This window comes from Pistacia vera, unplaced genomic scaffold, assembly GCF_008641045.1.
Source record: "Pistacia vera cultivar Batoury unplaced genomic scaffold, PisVer_v2 Contig1268, whole genome shotgun sequence".
NCBI classification, from domain to species: Eukaryota; Viridiplantae; Streptophyta; class Magnoliopsida; order Sapindales; family Anacardiaceae; genus Pistacia; species Pistacia vera.
In genome coordinates this window covers 301,248-322,193 of record NW_022195323.1, presented here as the reverse complement: position 1 = coordinate 322,193, position 20,946 = coordinate 301,248, and the positions used below count along the sequence as shown (strand labels likewise).

Genomic DNA, 20,946 nt, shown 5'->3' with positions numbered 1-20,946 from the left:
GACTTAACAATCACTTTTGCTTCTGCTAAAGAATATATTTTGTTATTCAAATATATATCATTAGCTCAAAAGAAGGAAATTTTACATGGTACAAGATTGCAATTTGTGCCTAGGTTCTAGAACTTGCAAATGAAATCTATGTCGATTAACTAAGGATACAGGAGGGTGACGAACAGAAAAAAAGAAAAACCAACTACCAAATCAAGAAAATTCTCTTGTGCCGCAAATCTTCCAACGCTGGCTAGGATCAGTTGCTAGTCTCACTCACTCTTTTACTGGGCGCGATGAGGCCAAGAAACATATCATGAGAAATAGTCTAGGTTGTCGAAGGGGAAATTTGGGTCAAAATCCACCTAATAAGTGAGAAATCAAGATCACAGTTGGTGAATTTGTGACTGAATTTGGGGTTGAAATTATCTCAGTGATTCCAGACTTGGAGTACGCAGTTTGGTCTAATCCAAAGTGGTGTTAATGTGGCATGGTGACACTGAGAATAGTTGGATTCAGAAGTTGTGGGCGATAAAAATGATGGAGGAAAAACTACCCATGAAATTGTTTTCCATTTCCATCATGGATCTTTGAAAATATCGTGCTCCATATTTCAGTTTCAGTAATTGATGTTTGTGGAAAAGAGAACGAAGGAAATATTTCCTCCTTGTGTCCAGGTCCTCGGTCTTAACTTTGAGCTCCGTTCCAAAATGGATCAGAACTCTTTTGATTGCTTTACTTTATCTTCTGGTTCCTGTTGATTATGAACGATCTGTTTATCTTTAGCCCTCTCCGTGTTGATAAAGCAGAGGGTATAGCCAAACGAGTGTTCTGGCTGCATGTATGTCTTCCTCGATAGGTCACCTCAAAAATGGTTTAGGGTCGTCGTCGATTTTGAACAAGTTTGTGGGCCAAACAACCTGTGCGTGACGATGAGTGCATCTATAATAACCTGCAAATTGTGACAAAAAAAATTTCAGAGGAACAGTCAACATATCTAATCAAGTTAAATTAGATACAAAGACGCGAAAACAATTATGTAAAAGGCAAAAGTCCAAATAGTGAAAACACTGCATATGTTCATGGGAAATTTATGCGTATGTTAAATAATGCACTTCACATCATAGGGTTTTGTCTTTTTAAGAAGAGTACTCACAATAATTGAAGATAAGAATTATACATATCCTTTTGATTCTAAGAAAAAATTTGTGAACCAGAGATTATGTTTTAGTTTGAGGACCAGGCCTGATATATATAGCTAGTAGTTCAATAGTTAATTACTTTTCAAAACACGTCATATGAAAGATACATGGCCTACAACGTGAAAAGAGAAATCGTTTAAAAGGGGCCCTAAGGACAATATGAATTGCTATCACCAATCACCAGTACTAGAGCTTAATGACCGAATTAATTGTAACAGAGATGCATGAACCTTGCAACATAAACAGCAAAAAGACAGAACCAAACTTAAAGTTCTCTGGTGCTCAGGCTTGAGAGAGATGCGACTGAGTCGCGGTTTGGCGGCCTAGATTGATTAGCTCTAGCCTCTAAGGTGATAGTAAAGGGGCTGTGGTTGGTTCAAGTAATAATGTACTATATGACTGTAGAATAAAATCCATTTAATGTATTTCAAAAGGTGTTTTTTTTTTTTTCTTTTCGATTCAGCGGCAGTGGACACATGTTTTTGTGAGGAACAATGAATAATCGAAGTAGATAAGTCGTATTGTGGCAAAAATATAGGCACTGTCAGTTTAGATAAGCGAAAAAAAAAAAAAAAATTGTGGGTTAACCTTTGTCTAATACTCGAGGTATTTTAATTAGCGACACTGATTATCATTAGACATAGACTGGCCAATTAAACTCCGTGATTTAGAAAATTATTGAAGTTTCAAGTAAAAAATCTTCTTACCTTGGATAACTAGCACCAGAATATCCTTTGTCCGTATTTTCTCCAGCAGTAGCCATCATCAAGAGGCCTCTACCCTGTCCCGTAGCAAACCTTACTTGTTCAGTCCACGGGCCATTGTCTTTCTGCAATACATAATTCAAATTAGATCAAGTTCAATCATAAGTTGCAGAAATGTCATAAAATATTGCAAATCGCCTAAATTTACTCTTCTTGTACACATCTTTACTTGGACATTGATCTTTACAATTCTGATCCGAAGCCTCATTTGTTGGGCTACACCTGGGAAAGGAATATGGTGATGCTAAGATTGTAATATTATTGTTGAGCTACGGTCAACCGGAGAAGCACCAGAGTTCAACACTGAAAGCGCTTCTCTAAGTAGAGAGAATTTTCTGGATTACGAGTTGTCGAGTTTTGGGCGATGAAGAAGGGTTGCTAAGCTGTTTAGTTAGCTCCTTCCCTTGGATTAGTTCACGATGAGAGTGTGTTTGCTCTGTATCCATGGTCTTTTCCATACAGAAAATTCACTAAAATGGAATACCAATAGTAGATAATTAATAGTGGAGACAATTGAAGCGAAGAGGAAGTAGTCAACGTAGCCTTATATTGCAGACTGCACAGTGTTATCTTGAATTCTGTTATTTGAAGTCTTTAATGGGACTGTGAAATTGGGTTTCAGGTATTTGGATGGGCCGAAAAGAGAAATAGAATGGGGCGGCACAAAGCTTATAGAGAAGGGTTTTGAATACAAGTACGACACAAAGATGATACTGGATGATAGCATCGAGTGTGCGAGAAGAACGGGCGGTCTAAACCAGTGATGGCTTCTTATTCTGAAGCTCTGATGGGCTTTTGGATCCAGTAAATTGATCCACAATGTTGTGCTGAAAGTGTCGGCAATCATCTGCTGAAAGAGTAAATGACATATTCCCACCTAAGGTTTGACGAAATCCCAAGATGGTATCCCAGATTACATTTATTTTAGATTCTCACCTTTAAAGTGACGGAAAAATGTTTGATGTAACGGTAAAAGGGTAAATTGGTCATTTTACATAGGTGACGCATGTTAACAAACCGTCGCCTCTAACAGTCCTTCGGTGCACTTTAGCAGACGACGTCCCTGACGTTTTTCACCCTTTTTTTGATGATTCTTCCACCCAAAATCACTCTTGTCACCATCATTTGAACCCTCATCCTCCTCTCTACAAAACTATACCCTTCACAATCCCTCATCACTCGATGATCGCCGAGCATGGCAGCCGTGACATGCAACTGGTTTTTGCTAGTTTCTAGCCGTTTTGAACGGCGAAAACTCCAACCACCACCACTATTTGACTCCAAAACCCCTAACGTTCCTAGTCACGGTAGCTCACCGTTTGTCATCCACCACTTCACCAAAAAACGGCTGATGAACACGAACTCTCGGCTAGTGAACGACAACGAAACGGTTGCTGGGGACATAGGAGTTTTATTGATTTGGAGACGGTGGTTGCAGTGGTGGAGTCCAATTGGATTTTCATCGCCGGAATCAATCGGAATTCAGTGAAGAACACCAAAACCCTAATCCTAACGGTGCCGACGATTGGAGGGGCCAATGAGTCGAGAACCAGAGGGTTTTGGGCAACAGACTATGGGAAAGGTGATGGAGGTGACCACGGGGTTCAATGCCGTCGAAAGCAGCCCAGATTGGGCTATTTCCGATGAGGGTGTGTAGTGATCGAGTGTGTTTTTGACATAATTTGAAAATAAAATGGTAAGTTTTATAATTCTACTAATTTAAGGGTTAAAACATAATTTATTAATTTAGGGTTAAGGGCATTATGATAATTATACCCTCTAAACCCTAAAAATTGCTAACACTGTTGTTTAAGGATGAAAATTTGAAATAAATGTAACTTAGGGTTTGATTTCGTCAAACCTTGGGTGGAAATATGTAGTTTACTCTGCGCGGAAATGTCAAACTCCTTTTCGTGGCTAATAAGTTGAGTGTGGTCCAGCTTTGATTTTAAATTGCGGTTGGCCCAAAACCAAATACTACTTTAGGGTTAAGGGTATTATGATAATTACATTCTCTATACCCTAATAATTGCTAACAAGATTGTTTAAGGGTAAAAATTTGAAATAAATGTGGATTTTGTCAAACCTTGGGTGGGACTATGTCGTTTGCACTCTGCGGAAGTGTCAAACTCCTTTTCGTGGCTAATAAGTTGAGTGGTCCAGCTGTGATTTTAAATTGCGGCTGGCCCAAAACCAACTACTATCTTTTTAAGTTCAACTTAGTTGTAACACGTGTAACATATCATCACCATATAATACCAATAGAGGAAATATTCCCCGTGGGAAGTACAACCAGCGAACCATGGGGTATGAAAAATTTACTAATACCATCCTATTAATTTACATTTATGGTTTCAATTGGTGGCATATGCTTTCTTTTATTTTAGGCTTTAGCATAAACAAATCATCACATATTTAAATACTGAAACTCATCCACAGAATCCAAAACCAGTGTGATAGGATTTTGTACGGTTTGTCGTTATAACATATAGTTTAATACGATTTGTCGTATGAAGGGATTGGAAGAAAGGAACGAAATGTCGTACTAAAAAGCTATACATGATGATGTCATATTATTTTGTGTAATCCCAAGTAAAACAAAAAATTTTAAACGATGAACTTTTGTACATTTACAAGGTCTATCATGTGGTTTTGCGTACCCTTTCATCTCTTTTATGGGTCCAACATCATTAATATATAATTAAAAGTTTATTGAGAATTTTTTTTTTTTTTATAATCTCATTTCTAGCTCAAATCACTTTTCCAAACGGTTTTATATACCTATTTGTACAAGTTATTTGGAATTTCACATGAAAGCTCAAGTGAATTGCCAATTGCATTGGAGTAAAACTGCATAAATACGATGACGATGGCAGTCTCAAGAGTGAGGAGAGTTTGAAATTTGAATACAACATGATTTAATTAATTTAGATACACTAAAACTGCAGTTAGGCCGTTTTTACTATCCATATGATATGGTTCTAGAGGATGTCTTCATCATAGTATTCGTTTCTCTTACGTTTACTTTGTTGTTCTCAGTTCCTAAAATTTTATTTCGTGATAATTTCGCTGTTCCGACTTAACAGTCACTTTTCTGCTTCTGCTAAAGAATATTATATTTGTTATTCAAATATATATCATTAGCTCAAAAATAAGGAAATTTTACATGGTACAAGATTGCAATTTTGTGCCTAGGTTTCTAGAACTTGCAAATGAAATCTATGTCGATTAACTAAGTACACAGGAGGGTGACGAACAGAAAAAAAGAAAAACCAACTACCAAATCAAGAAAATTCTCTTGTGCCGCAAATCTTTCCAACGCTGGCTAGGATCAGTTGATAGTCTCACTCACTCTTTTACTGGGCGCGATGAGGCCAAAGAAACATATCATGAGAAATAGTCTAGGTTGTCGAAGGGGAAATTTGGGTCAAAATCCACCTTAATAAGTGAGAAATCAAGATCCACAGTTGGTGAATTTGTGACTGAATTTGGGGTTGAAATTATCTCAGTGATTCCAGACTCTGGAGTACGCACAGTTTGGTCTAATCCAAAGCTGTTGTTCATGTGGCATGGTGACACTGAGAAATAGTTGGATTCAGAAGTTGTGGGCGATAAAAATGATGGAGAAAAACTACCCATGAAATTGTTTTCCATTTCCATCATGGACTCTTTGAAAATATCGTGCTCCATATTTTCAGTTTCAGTAATTGATGTTTGTGGAAAAGAGAACGAAGGAAATATTTCCTCCTTGTTGTCCAGGTCCTCGGTCTTAACTTTGAGCTCCGTTCCAAAATGGATCATGAACTCTTTTGATTGCTTTACTTTATCTTCTGGTTCCTGTTGATTATGATAACGACTCTGTTTATCTTTAGCCCCTTCCTTTGTTGATAAAGCAGAGGGTATAGCCAAACGAGTGTTCTGGCTGCATGTATGTCTTCCTCGATAGGTCACCTCAAAAATGGTAGGGTCGTCGTCCGATCTTTGAACAAGTTTTGTGGCCAAACAACCTTGTGCGTGACGATGAGTGCATCTATAATACCCTCTGCAAATTGTGACAAAAAAATTTCAGAGGAACAGTCAACATATCTAATCAAGTTAAATTAGATACAAAGACGCGAAAACAATTATGTAAAAGGCAAAAGTCCAAATAGTGAAAACACTGCATATGTTCATGGGAAATTTATGCGTATGTTAAATAATGCACTTCACATCATAGGGTTTTGTCTTTTAAGAAGAGTACTCACCAATAATTGAAGATAAGAAATATACATATCCTTTTGATTCTAAGAAAAAATTGTGAACAGAGATGTTTTAGTTTTGAGGACCAGGCCTGATATATATAGCTAGTAGTTCAATAGTTAATACTTTTCTAAAACACGTCATATGAAAGATACATGGCCTACAAGTGAAAAGAGAAATCGTTTAAAAGGGGCCCTAAGGACAATATGAATTGCTATCACCAATCACCAGTACTAGAGCTTAATGACCGAATAATTTGTACAGAGATGCATGAACCTTGCCACATAAACAGCAAAAAGACAGAACCAAACTTAAAGTTCTCTGGTGCTCAGGCTTGAGAGAGATGCGACTGAGTCGGTTTGGCGGCCTAGATTGATTAGCTCTAGCCTCTAAGGCTGATAGTAAAGGGGCTGTGGTTAGGTTCAAGTACTAATGTACTATATGACCTGTAGATATAAATATCCATTTAATGTATTTCAAAAAGTTTTTTTTTTTTTCTTTTCGATTAGCGGGCAGTGGACACATGTTTTTGTGAGTGAACAATGAATAATCGAAGTAGATAAGTCGTATTTGTGGCAAAAATATAGGCACTGTCAGTTTAGATAAGCAGAAAAAAAAAAAAAAAATTGTGGGTTAACCTTTGTCTAATACTCGAGGTATTTTAATTAGCGACACTGATTATCATTAGACATAGACTGGCCAATTAAACTCCGTGATTTAGAAAATTATTGAAAGTTTGCAAGTAAAAAATCTTCTTACCTTGGATAACTAGACACAAGAATACCTTTGTCCGTATTTTCTCCAGCAGTAGCCATCATCAAGAGGCCCTTCTACCCTGTCCCGTAGCAAACCTTTACTTGTTCAGTCCACCGGCCATTGTCTTTCTGCAATACAATAATTCAAATTAGATCAAGTTCAATCATAAGTTGCAGAAATGTCATAAAATAATTGCAAATCGCCTAAATTTACCTCTTCTTGTACACTTTACTGTGACATTGATCTTTACAATCTTGATCCGAAGCCTCATTTGTTGTACACTTGGGAAAGGAATATGGTGATGCTAGATTGTAATATTATTGTTGAGCTTACGGTCAACCGGAGAAGCACCAGAGTTCAAACATGAAAGCGCTTTCTCATAAGTAGAGAGAATTTTTGGATTACGAGTGTCGAGTTTTGGGCGATGAAGAAGGGTTGCTAAGCTGTTTAGTTAGCTCTTCCTTGGATTAGTTCATGATGAGAGTGTTTTGCTCTGTGATCCATGGTCTTTTCCATACAGAAAATTCACTAAAACTGGAATACAAATAGTTAGATAATTATAGATGGAGCAATTGAAGCGAAGAAGGAAGAATAAGATCCAGTGGAAGAGATGAGGTGAACAAAATGTGAGAGAAGAAGTGACCGAAAACAAAACACCAAACTTGGGTTATAATTTGGCAATGATCAAAGAGAGAGGGAGATATAAATTTAACGGAAGAAAGAGGGTTGTTAAAGCAAATATGAATGTAAAAGGGAAAGGCAAAGGCAAATAACTTTTCTTAGTGAGGAAGGTGGGCAGAAGAGCAGGGGATATGCTGAGGATATGAGCGAGAAAGATATGGAAAAAGAGCAACTTTTGACTGTGGGGTGAGAGAGAGAGAGAGAGGGGTTTGTTGTTTTTTCACAGAAGGAACAATTAGGGGTAATGTTATAATATAGAGAGTGTGAGAGATGAGAAAAGAAGAAGGTCCAAATCTGACCCATTCAATACTTTTAAATTGACTAGTAGTAATGGAAAAAAAAAAAAAAAAACATAGTAGAAAATGAGTGATGTGGCAGCAAGAATCTTCAAAGCTTCTTCCGCGTAATCACTAGACAGATGATGAATCGGATGGATGATGTGACGTAACTGATTGCGTCCATGTAACCCAGTGCTACGCTGATGTTGATTGATCACCCATGTGAGCACAACCAAGTTTAGCCTTTATTTATATTTCAGCTACAGCACCGCCCTCCTCCTTTTATTCCTTTTGAGAAATATAAATAATATGGGCAAATGTTAATTTTACAAAGATATATATAAAAGGGCAATAAAGATAATTTTTATCTTTAATTTTTTATGATTTTTCTTTTTCTTTCTCTCTTTTCTGTTTTTCTTTGTTTCTTCTGAATGATGTCACTTTGTAGCCCTCTTTGTATGAGTTTTTGTAAGGATAGCATTTTTCATAATATATAGAGTAAACTAATTTTCTCACCCAAGGTTTGGCAAATCTACAGTTCCCACCCCTAGTTTCATAAATACTAAATTCCACTTTAAATTAATACTATACTTTCTCTCCAAAATAACTCCTATATCTCAAATAATCCTAGAGGCGATCCCGACAAAGCCAAAAATCTGGGATGTTCCAGCACCATTGGACCTCCCCAAGCCATATCAACATCCCTTATCCTCCTCACAAAACTAACTTTTCCACGGAATTTGGTTGGAAAAGTGCGCAAAACGCAAAAACCTAAGGAGAGGTCGCGGCGATCAACGAACAATTGCGATCGGCAATATTGGGGGTTTTGATGGGGGGAAGTCGGTGATGCTATTGGTGGTGTAAGGGGTGGTTTTCGGTGCTGGATCTGCTAGAATTTGGATGAAACGTCGATTGAAACTAAGAGTAGCGATTAGCGATTGGGGGTTCAATCAGGCAAGAAGGTTAAGGGTTTTGATGTGGTGGTCGAAGGGATTGTAATGGTGGTGTCGGGAGGGGTTGATTGCACAAGAATAGGTCGGAATGACCTGAAATTGCTAGTGGAGGAATTTGAGAAATGAAGTGTTATTTTAAAATTTTCCAGTGGGGTGAATTTGAGAAATGAAGTGTTATTTTTAAATTTTCAGTGGGGTGAATTTGAGAGCGGAATGGTATTTAAAATTTTATCTTTAAAATGATTGTTTACTTTTTTTAACTATTAAATTAAATAGTTTTTTGTTAATTTAAGAGTAAGATTCTGTAATTTATAAAATTATAGATGCGAATGTAGATCACCAAAACCTCAATGGGAAAATGGGTTTACTAATTAATATATATATATATATATATATGCAATAATTACAAACGTATCTAATGCTCTAAATTTTATGGGTACCTACGGCTACCGATCCAAGTTGAACTGTTGAAGTCGCCACGTTAGGCAAGCCCAGTAGAAGACAAAAACAGTTCCGCGTCCCGTGCTTTGGAGTTTAAAACATTTTAGGGGTGTTTGTCTGAGCTTATGAAAATTAGCTTATAAGCAACAGGTGCTTATAAGCTAATTTTAGTTTATAAGCATTTGAAATTTTAAGCAATTACGTATTTGGTTTAAAGTACTTATAAGTGACTGATAAATAATTGACGTGTTTGGTAAACGTGGCTTATAGTACATTTTTATAAAATGACTAAAAAGATAATATATTAAATAAGGATATATTATGGAATTTTAAAATTAAACAAGGATAATGTGGTAATATACTTGGTCAAACTAGCTTATAAGCAGAGTGCTTATAAGCAAAAAAAAAAAAGTACCTCCCCCCAACTTATTTTTTTGGCTTATAAAATCAACTTATAAGCTAAAAAAAGTTATAAACAAACAGGTCAGCTTAATTTTAGAGCTTATAAGCTAGTTTGACCAGTTATAAGCTTAGACAAACACCCCCTTAAAAATTCATTTGTCAATATCACTTGTTAATGGTAAATAATGTGATTATTAAAGTCATCAAAATGTTTACCCAAAACAAGGAAGTTTTGTAAAAAATAGATAAAAATAAATAAAAATAAGGCTGTAAATGATGTATTGGATAATAAATATACAACACTACGACCATCATGAGGGTTAACTCACATAAATTATACTATGAGTCGTAAGCTATCATAGGTTGGTTATTTAACTTTTTATTTTATTTTTATTCATTAAACTCTTTATAATCAGTGGTGGGTTCAGAAATTTCTGTTAGAATGGACCAAACTAAAAATTAAATATATTAATATTTTATCTATTAATTTTATTAGTGTAGACCAAAATATAAAAATATATATTAACAATTAAAAAATAAAAAATTTGATAGTGGGCCATGTGGTTGGATCCGTCCCTGCTTATAATCTCTATTTTTTTAATATTGATATAAAATCAAGTGAATGAACTTTATTGAACACCATTTAAGTATATATATTTTGCTACTTTGTAATTTTTTTTCTTTATATTTTTTTATGCCTTGCTTTATTAGGATTATTATTGACATTTGACGTTTAATAGAACACAACAAAATAGAAGAATTAATGTCTTCCATTAAAAAATTAGAGTACTATTTGTATTCTAAAATATTGACAAATTGAAAATTATATTATATTATATCTAAAGTCATCTAAGTGGAACCTCAAGATTGATCTGGTAGTTAAGAAAGTTTGCTCATTTTATTAATTTGTGGGTTCAAATCACCTTGAGACCACCTACCATATTTGTGGCTTATCTAAAAATATGCTTGTAGGTGCTCAATAGGTCATGTGGATTAGTTGAGGTACATAAGCTAGCTCAGACACCCGATTATCAAAAAATAAAAAACCATCATCTAAGGTGTCTTCTCTAGTATATATACTTAAACTGTTAGACTTTTTGCAATATGGTCCTACACTTTTATAATTACATTTTGGTCTATGTTGATGTGGACTGAGTGGTCATAAGGTTGTGTCTCTTGAGCAGTTGTCTTTGATGGAAAGACAACTGCATATAGAAGGAGACTTTACAGGTCCCCATGTGACACAATTTTTTTTTAGTTTCAAAACCATCACTCAAAATGCAGTCAGTGGAAGATCTTGTAATTTTTGAAGGAGCAAGAAGATCAACAACAATTGCTATGGCTGGAGGTTGTCATTTACTTCCGCATATATTCCGTGGAGATTTATATTGAAATTGATTGTATTATCACTTTATATGAATATTGGAATATGAATGTATTTAACATTTGGTAAAGAGCATTGTTTTGCAAGCTTAAGAAGTCTATTATGACTTAAACAAGCCTCCCGACAGGGGTATTTAAGATTTCACACTGATCTTCTCATTGGTTTTATAGAGAATGCATGGATCAGGTTATATCACAAGGTCAGTGGGAGTAAAATCATCTTTCTTGTGTTATAGTAGATGATATTCTACTTGCAACAATGATTTGGGTGCTACATGAGGTGAAACTATTTCTCTCTCAACATTTAGTATGAAGGATATGGGTGAGGCGTCTTATGTCATTGGCTTAAGATTCATAGGGATAGGTCTCAACATGTTTTGAGACTATCTCATGAAATAATTAAAAAATTCTTGGAGATTTAGGATGAAAGATTTGCACCCAGTGTTGCACCCATTATTAAGGGTGACAGGTTCAATCTGAACCAATGTCATACACGAGATTGAAAAGGAACAAATGAAAACCGTTCCTTATGCTTCAGCTGTTGGAAGCGTAATGTATGCTCAAGTCTATACATAGCGACATCGCTTTTGTAGTTGGCATGTTAGGAAGATATCAAAATAATCCAGGTTTGGATCATGGAGAGCTGCAAAGAAGGTCATGAGGTATCTTCAAGGAACTAAAGGTTTCATGCTTACTATAGACGGTCGACATTTTAAAGTCATCGGATATTTAGACTCAGACTTCGCTGGGTACGTTGATTCTCGGATATCAACATCGGATTTGTTTTTATGCTCTTGGAGGTGGCTATATCTTGGAGAAGTGCCAAACAATCTTTAGTTGCCACTTCACCATGGAAGCTGAGGTTGTTTCCTGTTTGAGGCAACTACACAGGGTATTTGTGAGAGTTTAATTCTAGCTGGAGGTGTTGAGTCTATCTCAGGCACAAATTAAAGTTATATTGTGACAATTCAGCTGCTGTATTCTTTGCTAAGAATAATAAGAGTGGAAGTCGAAGTAAACACATCGACATTAAGTACTTAGCAATAAGGGAGCACGTTAAAGCCAAAGAAGTGTTCATTGAACACATACATACCGAGCAGATGATTGTTGATCCTCTAACAAAAGGCATGCCACCAAAGACGTTCAAGGATCATGTTGTTCAAATGGGACTATGTCCCGTTTTGTCACTATGAGAGGTAATACTTTCATTGTCTGAAACTTTGAAATTTAGTTTGTTTTCTCTTTTAAGTTGTATACATTTTGGTTGGAGACAAACAAACATTCTAGAGGACTTGGAACAAACATTTGAGGTTTGTTTATAAAGTGATATTCCACATTTAAACGTTTATTTAGAAAGAGAAAAATTGCATTGTAATACATAGAAGGTAATACTTGTTTAAAAGGGACTTACTGCTATGATTCATGTAATTTCCTCTTTCTAATTGAACATACCGCATATACATCTCTTGTGTTCTGGATTATATTATAAAAGTTTGGATCAAGTCGGAGAATGTTAGACTTTTTACAATATGGTCCTACACTTTTCATATAATTACATTTTGGTCCTTGCTGATGTGGACTGATGTGGTCATACGGTTGTGTCTTTTGAGCAGTTGTCTTTGATGAAAAGACAACTGCATATAAGAAGGAGACTTTATAGGTCCCCATATGACGCAGTTTTTATTTTTAGTTTCAAAACCATCACTCTAAAATTGCAGTCAATAGAAGATCTTGTAATTTTTTAAGGAGCAAGAAGATCAAACAACAATTGCTATAGCTGGAGGTTTGTCATTTACTTCCGCATATATTTCATGGAGATTTTATATTGAAATTGATTATATTATCACTTTTATATGAATATTGAAATATGAATATATTTTACATAAACCACTCAAAAGGACAATTTATTTTTTCCATACTTGTAATTCTTTAATCTGAAGCACAATGTCTTCTCTCGTATATATACTTAAACCACTCAACAGAGCAATTTATTTTTTCATACTTGTAATTCTTTAATCTGAAACACGGTTTTTCTAAAAAAGTTTCAATAATTTGTTTGATACCTTGATGATAATTTAGTTAATTCATATTCTATTAAGACAGCCAAGGATAACAAAAGAATACGGAGCCACCGTTACATATATAACACATGCATTCAATCAGTTGATGTTAATTAAAAGATATTAAAAATAATTGAACATGGAATAGAAATGCATTTATTTAATTAAGTTCAGAACCTGCATTATTAAATAAGTAGGTAATGTTGATTTTTCTGTATTTAACTGTAGCAAGTGGAAACCATGGCCGCATCCACAGCTCCAGGGCCACTCCATTAAATGCCATGTTCATCGACGTTTCAATAGCAACTACATTGATTATTAAAAAATTAACACTAATACATTCATTTAATTATATTAACAAAAAGTTCAAAATCAGCCACATTTAGCGAAAATGTGATATCACCACTATTTTCGAATAATACAAGCACCACTCATTTTTTCTGCTGTGAAGGCATGTAATTTTCAAACCCTCCGGGCCAGGTTCCCAAAATCTTCCAGTGATCTTAAAATTCAAAGATTCGTTGTACTATTTATAACCACGCAGAATATATCATCATAATAATAGATTGACAAAGAGTTCCATTTATTGACATGAGAGAGCTGCAGCAAAATTTGGGAAAACCAGTTCTTCCAAGAAATTACCAAGTTATTGTACAGAAAGTGGGATTTTTTGTTTCTTTTTCAATTCATTTAGTGTAGAAAACGTGTGGGCCTTTCTTTTTAATAGGTCAAAAAGGATGCAAATGCCTTAATCATGGTGTGTGTTTGTTTAAAAGGAGACAAACAAAGAGCTACGTCTATATGCAGCAATAATATTTCATTTTCCCATTTCATTCCAACAATATAAGCCTTTTACGACTTCATCAGGAATTCAACATCGTAGACTCTCACTCCCCCCATCAATTTTGAATGAAGATTTTGTTTCTTTTGCTGCCACAAAAATCAAAAGGGAATAGATGAATTGTGTTCACACTAGCCAATTGTGAATCCAACATACACTTTACATATTTTAAATTGTATTTTATCAAAGGTTAACAAAGCATATCAATATAAATCTTTTACTACTAATCGATTTCATTATAAAATAAGTTTTATAATTTATACATTAACAATCAATCAAATATTTGTTATTAAAGATCCAATAAACTCTAAAGCTTATTACAAGTCTAAGCTTACACTTGTTATTAATCCAGATTATTCAAAATAAAGCGTAGTAGACAAATTCTGTAATGATCATATAAGCCCATCAAAATATCTTATTGAACTATACATTTACCTGATTTTATCAAACCAAATCATAATTAATGTTAAGCCACGCTTATAAACTTTTTTAACATAATTAACTTTCGTATAGTGTAATATTAATGTTATAACCCATTTTTAAAGACTATGATATAGTTGTGTTTATAAATAGTTGTTGATTGATTGATTTAAAGAAGTAGTTTTCATAGATAATCAAAGTGATTTGATCCTTTATAAGAAAGATGGTCCACCGTCCGCGTGCGCGTGACCTTGTTATTGATAAAGTTGCGTTCACATTTGTTGACCTTGACCTATGACGCAAATAAAACGCTGAAGCCAACAGAATGAAGGATACTCACCGCGTCCACAAACAACGTAGAATCAGCTTCCTCCAATTTCCAAGTTTACTCGGCGACAGGGTCATTCTCAAATGCCACAGTTTTCAGACGGCAGTTAATGTCTTTATTGCCACTATTCACTACAATTTATTTCTTCAATTTGGTCGGTTTGATTCTTCGTCGTAGTACTAACCACTAAACAAGTAAAACTCTGAAAAAACCGCACACATATTCTCACACAAATTTGACTTTAATCATCAATTCCAAACTAATCTTGATATTGTCATATTTTATTAAGTTAAATACCATAAAAAAAGATATATTAATCTCAAGGGATTGGCTTGATCATCAAAAAAATTTGTAAAATATTCAATGAGTCCTGAAAATTAATCAAAATGCGCATAAACTGACCCAACATTCTGTTTATTAAAAAAAAAGAAAAAAAAGATGTATTATATTAAATAAATCACTTCTTAAGACAACATACATAATAAATCATGTCAACATAACTTTCAACATAACTATTGAAGCTCAGGAATGATCTGGAAAAATTAAATTAAAATGAAATATCATTATTTTCTTTAAAAAAAAAAAAAAAAAAAAAAGACAAAATTTTATTTAGTTGTGGGTAACAAATAAACAATAGGACCTATGTTGCAGATGATGGGTCCGTGTAATGTCGTTCTGTTTACTTCGATCCATTTTCTTAACGAGCTGGGCTTATAAATCGTTGTTGCAATAGGGTCGTGTATTCTGGATTGGACATGCCCAATCCATCCAATGAATATATTTGTGATGATCTGCTTGATTAAAATACTGATAAAAAATATTCCGTGTCAGATAAGAATGGAGAAATGAATTTTCACGACAAGATCCAAGCATTTGACTGATAACGTTTTGTTAATTTTCACGACAAGATCCAAGCATTTGACTGATAACGTTTTGTTAGGGCAAAAAATCATCCTTGGCCCAAATAAGAAAATGGGCCTAAGTGTGTGGAAGAGACCAGGCCCAATCCTGGTGTAGGCCCATTTGATTCGAGATACAACCGGCCCAAACCATCGGGGCATAAGCCTCCCAATCATCGCTCACTTCCTGGACCTATGAGCAAGTTCAGAGCCCACGGCCCCCACAGATCATTTTCCTATTCCTAATCAATCTCTTATTCGAATGTCACCTTCCTATTCAGATCACTTTCCTACTCGAAGTTACTTTCCAGTTCGGGATCACCTTTCTATCCGAACACTGGTAAGACAGCTCACCACCGCCTTAACTCCTCTAGGGTTTGTATTAGAGTCACACTAGGACTCCTACTCTCACTAAGATTGGGAGACCAGACAATTCCTATATAAATAGAGGACAACCCTCTCACAAGGGATATTACATTACACCTTCTCACCCGAAGCTCCTACTTGAGAGCTACACATCACTGCCATAGTCACAATCTCCAACTAGACTTCCGGTAACCTCTCTACCCCCTAGCCCTTACTAAATTAGCCTTTTATAGCCTTGTTGACTTGGGTGTCGGAGTGCCTATAGCAAACACTACCCTGGTGTTTTCCGTTCGCTTCACGCACTTGTTTTTCTACGTATTTAGGTACAGCGGATCGTTAGTGGCCTCAACCTCACGGGATCAGACCCCCCTTCCGTACAGGTAGATTTTTACGTCTACAAGTTTGAAGTTGTTAAACAAGGAACAAAGATCAACAAGATATGTAGTGATTTTAAATATTAGGAGAAGGTTTCCGCTTCCATATAATCGTCAAACATGATAGAGAATATATAATATGGATATGAAGCAGGAGAAACTAGTATTGTTTTGGTTTTAAAAGAAAGAAAATAAATAATAGTACAGTAATATGACCAGTGGACTGGTGGATTGTGGAACCATAAGCAACCCACTTTCTCATTCCAAAATTTCCAACTGAATCGTAGGACCCAACGTCTAAGTTGAAACTGATTCAGCATTTAGAGATGCACTTTAAATTGAGTTAGTTGGTTGAGTCTTCAGTGTTCATCATTGATAGAATTTGAAGTGGGTGTCACTTCTCATCCAATAAGACTTTATTGAATTAGAGGATTACCTCTTTTTTATAAACCAATAGACTTAAACGTCTAACAACCATTATCTATTTTATAATTTCTATCCCAAATGAAGTCATCTAATGAATAAAATGTAAACATTGAAAACTCAGCAGGTTCTTATTTTGGAAAAACTCTTTGCTCTTGTGATTACTCAAAAATAAAATGAAATTTGTAGACCATAATGTTGCCTAATTCACTGCAACCATTAAGAGGCTTGCAAAAAAAAAAAAAAAAAAAAACCAGAAGTTCAAAATAATCAGTTAGGTTTTAATTCCGAGAGAGGTTGGTCCTAATCTAGGAGTGTCTAGTGAACAACCAATGCCATTATGATTTCATTTTGTTTGTTTTTCTAAGTGTAGATAATGTCATACCATTCATAAAATAAATAACAAATAAATGTGACATGCCATAAACGAAGACGAATCCACCCGCAGATATACTGATAAGACATCTCAACTATCAGACAGACCAGCAAATTTACATAAAAGGAAAACCCAGCAACTATTTTGGGTTGAAATTGATCGACGAACAAGCCTTCAAACAAAATCATATTCCCATCAACCATTTCAAACAAACTTCAAGCATATTTCTTTCATTTTCCTTTTAGATGATGCCAGTGATATATATATATAGAAACACAATGTTTTAAGAATTCTACCGACTGCAGAATTTTTGAAGTATTCAATGCAACCAAAGTTAAGGTGTGCTTGCAGTGGGGCGCCATGAAGCAGCGACATGGAATAATGTTGTGGCCCAATATTCGACTTGGAAAGAGGTGATAGAGACCAATCAACCCCTCCCAAAAGAGAGAAGGACAGCCAATTTGTAAAAAATTATCAAGTGGAATTCCACCCCAGTACCATATCACTATTAGAGAAGTGTTAGTCTTACAAAGACAAATACAAAGGGAGGATATAAAGACAATTCTCATTCTTGATCTTCATGATTTCTCTCTCTCTTTCTTTCCCTTTTTCCGTTTTTTCCTTGTGTTTTTTTTTTCACTTTGTAAGCTTCTTTGTATAAGTCTTTGTAAGGATAGACTTATTCTAACTATTATTTACATATTATTTATCCATTTTATATGAATGTGCATCCTTTCTTGTCCTTGGTGTTTGCATGTAATGTAATTGAAAAACACAAAGTTATAAGCTTCAGTACTTAAACAATATAGTTTAGCGACAATACTTGCAACTCTCACCAGCACCGGCTTGTACAAAAAGGAAGTCTTCAAAAGAAAAAAAAAAGATAAGATAAAAAAGAAAATCAAATTCCCTAACGAATTGCGATTAGCCAAACTAATATGATTAGGAATTAAATTTCTTAAGCTCTCTTCGTCTACTGGCATACACTTCTCCATGTCTCATAATCCAAAACCTCTCTATTTCTTCTGCTTTTCGGCCTGGAATCCGTCCGGCTATCAGTGCCCACCTGAAAATTTTATGTTCTATCAGCAATGAGATGAAATAAACTAACTTGAACGTTCATCGAGAATATATACATAAAAATCACATAAGAATTAACTTTTTTATACAGTAAAAATGAGGTCAAATTAGTTGCTTCTGCTACGTATGAAAAAAAATGTTTTTTAGAACAATGAAATTCATCACATTAGCAGAAAGTGAGTGTATATCAATATTTGATTACTGGGTCAATTATTTCACAGTATGATGGTGAAAGTTGCCCAAGCCATCACCTAATGTAGTTATTTTATATATATTTTCAAGCAACAGAAAAGATAAACATCAAAAAAATGTAATCATCAATCCATGTTCTCCTTGTTGATAAATTATTATATTATGAATCCAACAGAAGGTTGTTGCCTCGGCCTCTTAACCTTACTTTATCCTATTACCAATGGATTTTCAACAACGGCCAACCATTCAAGCTCAATTGGAGTTAACATACAATTTGGTGCAGATAATGCCCAAGGGAAAGATTGTTTTGTATCTGAAATTGAGAGATGGAAAACAGATTTTTTGAAGAGAGAGATTTCTGTGATCAAGATACAAGGGATGGTGCTCAAGTGTAAAACAGTGACAGTGAAGGCATAGAGTAATTAATTGTCTCTAAAATCTTCATAACTAGTTGAATTCAACCAGGATAAAATAGTCATTCGAAAAACTTAAATTTTGAAGGCTGTACAAGCACAAGCTGAAACATAATGGATTCCGAAAATACAGTACATAGCTTCATTCTGAAGAAAATTAAATAGACTGATGGACAGGATAATAGTCTATTTGAATCATGAAAACAACCCAGAAAAACAATTCATGAACATGTACTTTGAACTGATTTTGCAGCAACGAAAAAAGTAAGTTATGATTTGTTTACCGGTCTCCAACGAGTTTATACATTCTATAAATGAGATCTTCTTCTTGTTCGGACATTTTTATGAACTCCCATTCAATACTGCTCACCTCTGCCAAAACATTAGAGATTGAAGGTACCTACCATTAGTTGTTATATAAATAATATCAATAATGCTAATAATATTAATGAATCAGAACCAAAAAACATGAGTTATAATCCAACAGCTCAAACAAGAACCAACGGGTTTAACAAGAAAGTTAAAAAAAAAAAAAAAAATGAAACAGCTGACCTTCAGAGCAACTAGTACTAGTTTTGGGTTGCTTCCGGCGACGCTTATCCATGGTTAGACTTTCTCGAAAAGGGGAATTAAAAGAGATAAAGAGAGAAGAGAATGAGAGAAACCCAAGTAGAATTTGTGAATGTTTAAAGGGTCAAGTTTGACAATTAATAGTTTAGTTTCCTCAAAAGGGAATTCCAGTTACAAAATTTTATTATTATGTGTTTCAATGAGCAGTGGATTTTAAATGGGCATAGAGAGTAGAGCTTCAATTGAAACCCCTTGGAACAAAGCAACGAACGACAGGTCCTACCAAACATACAAATTAAAATTGGTTGACTTGCAGTTGTCCCAGTTCTCGATTTTTAAACAGGTCAAACTTCTTCTATTTGGCCACACTTCACTTTATTTATGTGTTTGTGCCCACTGTCAATGTATGAGGTGGCACACTCTAATTTGCTACTTTTTTAAACCCTGAATTTACTCTGGCAGTTTACCCAGATGATTCAATTCAATTATAATACTTGGTAATGCCATATCATTGGATATATTAATTAAGTCCTAGGTTTTGTCACACTTGTTCAGTTTAATACTATATTATAATCAATGTTGACGGTTGAAGCTCAGAATATTTAGTCCAGTGTGCATGACAGTATTAATTTAACATTTAAATTGGACTGAAAAGCGGCTTGAAAGTTAATAGACCATGGGAAGAGAAGGTGAAGTTGAGGGGTTAAACTAATTTAGATATTTTGATGGTTCGTTTAAGATTCTTGAGTGTATTATTCAAGAGGTCTTAAGTTTGAATCCCTACGACTACTAATAAGAGATAATTATTAGAGGTTTATTTAACTGTTAACTTCAGGGTCTAGAGCAACTAGTTGAAGTACGCGTAAGCTAATTCGAACATTCCCGAATGTCAAAAATAAAAAAAAAAAAAAAAAAAAGTTGAAAGGTTAAAAAGGAAAAGATGAAATCAAGGCTATTATGAAAAAAGAAAAGAAAAAAAAAAAGATGGAAAATTGAAGGTGAAAAGGACATGAGGTTGAAGAAAGAGGGATATGAGGATCAGGAGAGAATGTAGAGAGAAAAAACCCAATTACGATGTAGTATTTTTGGCTTCAAATATGAAAAGATTGGGACCCTAAAGCAAATCAGATGCAGATAGAGATTGATTTTTGTTAAACACTTTCACTTATTGGTCACCAGCAAAAATTAAATACGGCACACCCCACCTACCACCCTAGTCTAAATGGGTCGCTATTCCCCAGCGAACATTTATAAAACAAGACAAACTATATGAGCCTCGACTCGAATGTCACTATCTTTTCGACTATATTTGTTTTCTTTTTTGGTTGAAACAAAATCATTTGCTTTAAGCTTTTTTTTTTTCATGTCAACTTTTACAATATATTTCTAAACTATAAACACCCTCCTTTTTAAGTTATAACTTTTAACTGTAATTTCATCAAAATTCGAGTGAATCCTCTTAAAGTTTGATTTGAGGTTTTATGACTTTTGGTGATATTAATGGTTATTTACTGCTA

General features: G+C 34.8%; 1 protein-coding gene and 2 pseudogenes across 1 annotated transcript; all 3 read right to left on the bottom strand.

Moving 5' to 3' along the window:
- Nucleotides 1–342: 342 nt before the first annotated feature.
- Nucleotides 343–2,400, bottom strand: LOC116121433 (annotated as a pseudogene).
- Nucleotides 2,401–5,052: 2,652 nt separating this feature from the next.
- On the bottom strand, nucleotides 5,053–10,645 carry LOC116121424 (annotated as a pseudogene).
- Nucleotides 10,646–17,936: 7,291 nt separating this feature from the next.
- Nucleotides 17,937–19,633, bottom strand: LOC116121270 (transcription factor CPC). Its single transcript, XM_031407237.1, has 3 exons — nucleotides 19,412–19,633; nucleotides 19,144–19,231; nucleotides 17,937–18,240 (listed from the first exon to the last, which is right to left on the bottom strand). The coding sequence occupies exons 1-3, from the start codon at nucleotides 19,461–19,463 to the stop codon at nucleotides 18,117–18,119; spliced, it is 264 nt and encodes an 87-aa protein (XP_031263097.1). The 5' UTR covers nucleotides 19,464–19,633; the 3' UTR covers nucleotides 17,937–18,116.
- Nucleotides 19,634–20,946: the final 1,313 nt, after the last annotated feature.

Excerpts from the sequence above, each read along its gene's own strand:
- LOC116121270 (XM_031407237.1), bottom strand. The coding sequence starts at position 19,463 with ATGGATAAGCGTCGCCGGAAGCAACCCAAAACTAGTACTAGTTGCTCT. Across the intron at positions 19,232-19,411 it reads TAGTACTAGTTGCTCTGAAG|AGGTGAGCAGTATTGAATGG; the intron begins GTCAGCTGTTTC and ends ATGTTTTGGCAG. Across the intron at positions 18,241-19,143 it reads TATAAACTCGTTGGAGACCG|GTGGGCACTGATAGCCGGAC; the intron begins GTAAACAAATCA and ends TAAAATTTTCAG.